Below are 2,500 nucleotides of genomic sequence, written 5' to 3' on the forward strand. Positions count from 1 at the left end.
CATTAACGGATAAAACAAGCTGCATCTTGCCAATCACTACGAAGGACTAAAAAAGTGCGTGACCGGTTTTCGATATTGCTTTTGGTTAATGAGAAAATATATATTGAGTTAAAAGGATGTAATACTATTTGGCCGATATTCGTGACATGACAAGGCTTAAGAAAGAGAATATTTGAAATATCAAAAACAAAACACTTCGGTGCATTTATAATCGAGGAATAATAGACCCTATTATATTAATTAAAAAATGAAGCCCGAGTTTTTGTCTCCTAATGTTTTCAAAGCTAATCACATCTTATCAACGCTGTCATGCTGTCGGCCAATGAAACACAAGCTTAGAACAAGATAGTCATAATGATAATAACCCATTGCAATTTGCTGGAAATACTATTTTGAATTCATATTGATTTGCGATGACGGAAAATTGAGATAAAACAGAAAGGCTTCTGGCATAAGAAAACCGTGAATAGCAACAAAGTACCCTCTTCAGCAGAAGAAAAAAAACGTGGAGGAAACGAATGCGAAACTAGGAACTAAAATCGATCAACCGGGGATCCAAAAGAAAGCGAGGAAGCTATCACAAACTCATTAGGGTGATCCTTTACTGGAGTGCTATACTTACAACCTTTTCGAGGCCATAGGTTGGTCGAACAATTGGCCTTTGTCGCTAGCGGTGAGTTACTTCTTCTTGCTTCATGGATAGTTAGTCGAGGGGAACGATCTTTTTCTTCTTTACTCGTTTTCTTTGGCCCGGGTTTCTTATCACATTTTATCAAAGTGGCGTTTTTTTCTTGACAACGAACTTATAGGAGTCATTTTTCTCGAAATTTCTTCTCCAAAATTCACTGATCTTTTTTTAAACGACGCGCAAAAGCAAATGTAACTTTCAGATAAAAATGGCGATTTTAGCGCACGGCAGAAACCACAACAGAATTATAGAAACACTAAGACACTGTTCTGATTGAACAATAGTTTGTTTCTCATAGTAAAACTGTTACCTTTCTTTCGTCTTACTCGCATATTGACAAGTGTGAGTCCATCCTCTATCACATAAGAAGTGAGATGCAAATGCCTGGGTCGTTCACTAAAGGCTGCTCAAAATTAGTTGTCTGGATAGCTACTTTCTGCACTTAACTATAAACTTTCTCTTTTTCAGGAAAGACAGATGAAACTGTGTCATCTGAAGTAGGAGTCCTCTAAAAGACCGTGAAGATAAGAAGATTTTGATAACAGAAAAAAAGGAAAAATTATCGATACCAAACATGAAGCCGGATTTCACTGAAATTGGAAACTGCACGAGAATTCAAGAGTTCTGTTTCTTGGCGAGCCTAAAGGAACCACTTCCAACAACTATTTCAGCATTGAATATTCTGCTTTCCATCACTGCTTTATTGGGGAATGTTCTGATTTTTGTCGCTCTTCGAAAAGTCTCTTCACTTCATCCGCCATCAAAACTTCTGTTCGGTTGCCTCGCAAGCACAGATTTCTGCGTGGGTCTATTTTCACATCCTCTTTTTGTAACCTTTATTTTCGCTCGAGAACATTCCAAACTGTGCTACTATTCTACCATACTCTCAAATACGATAGGTTTCATTTTTTGTGGGGTGTCTGTGTTAGCAATAACGGCAATAAGTGTAGACAGACTTCTCGCCCTGATGTTGAGGCTAAGATACAGGCAAGTGGTAACTTTGAGACGAGTATGGGTCCTCGTGGTCTTTTTTTGGCTTTTTAGCTCTAGCTTTTCAATAACAAGGCTCTACAAGCGTCGCATAGCTGAGACGATTACCTCCATAATAATGCTATTGTGTCTAGGAACCTCCACATTTTGCTACATAAAGATTTATCTTACCCTCCACCGGTACAAAGCTCAAGTAAAGTCTAATAAGTCCCAAGGACAACCACATGAATCACGAATTCCACTGAATATAGCACGATACAGAAAGACCGTGTCTAGTGCTTTATGGGTACAAATGACTTTACTTGCTTGTTATCTACCATTTGCTGTTGTTACAGGCTTGCGTGGCGTGCTTGGGTTACACTCGACAAATTTTCACCGAGCCCATGTTGTAACGATTACTCTTCTTTTGTTGAACTCCACGTTGAATCCATTCCTGTACTGTTGGAAAATAAAAGAAGTGAGGGGAGCAGTGAAGGACTCCATCAACAAGTTGAACTGTTTTCCGGATTAGCTGTCTCGAAACCCTAGACGCCTAGAACCCTTGATGGCTGGTTGCTATCAAGAGTCAGTTATCTGTCAAGAAAAACTTACGAAACAAACATTTTTTTTGGACTGACACCAAAAATGATCCAAATAGAGATATCAGTTAGCAACATGTGTTAAACTTAACAACTTATAGTACGAGGAAGGATTACGTTTTTACAAACGTTGGCCGTGTAGCACTTTATATTTCAACAGACTTAACTGATTAGAGTGTAATGAAAAGTGCTAGTTTTGTACCCCATATAAACCATGTGAGCGTTAGCCCTACTGATGGAAATT

The 2,500-nt window shown here is 38.6% G+C and overlaps 2 protein-coding genes and 1 long non-coding RNA gene across 3 annotated transcripts in view; 2 read left to right on the top strand and 1 right to left on the bottom strand.

Annotated features, from left to right (window-relative positions):
- Window positions 1-1,899, bottom strand: part of LOC138045593 (uncharacterized) — a 50,452-nt gene extending 48,553 nt beyond the window's left edge. Inside the window, exon 1 of the long non-coding RNA XR_011131622.1 lies at window positions 1,850-1,899. This is a non-coding gene — a long non-coding RNA (uncharacterized lncRNA). The remainder of the gene's footprint in view (window positions 1-1,849) is intronic.
- The window catches only part of LOC138045584 (melanocortin receptor 5-like), a 49,048-nt gene that overhangs the window by 1,808 nt on the left and 44,740 nt on the right, over window positions 1-2,500 (top strand). The window lies entirely within an intron of this gene.
- Window positions 549-2,466, top strand: LOC138045588 (adenosine receptor A3-like). Its single transcript, XM_068892145.1, has 2 exons — window positions 549-673; window positions 1,157-2,466. The coding sequence occupies exon 2, from the start codon at window positions 1,263-1,265 to the stop codon at window positions 2,187-2,189; it is 927 nt and encodes a 308-aa protein (XP_068748246.1). The 5' UTR covers window positions 549-673; window positions 1,157-1,262; the 3' UTR covers window positions 2,190-2,466.

The sequence above is a fragment of the Montipora capricornis genome, chromosome 4 (genome assembly GCF_036669925.1).
Source record: "Montipora capricornis isolate CH-2021 chromosome 4, ASM3666992v2, whole genome shotgun sequence".
Classification (NCBI taxonomy): Eukaryota; Metazoa; Cnidaria; class Anthozoa; order Scleractinia; family Acroporidae; genus Montipora; species Montipora capricornis.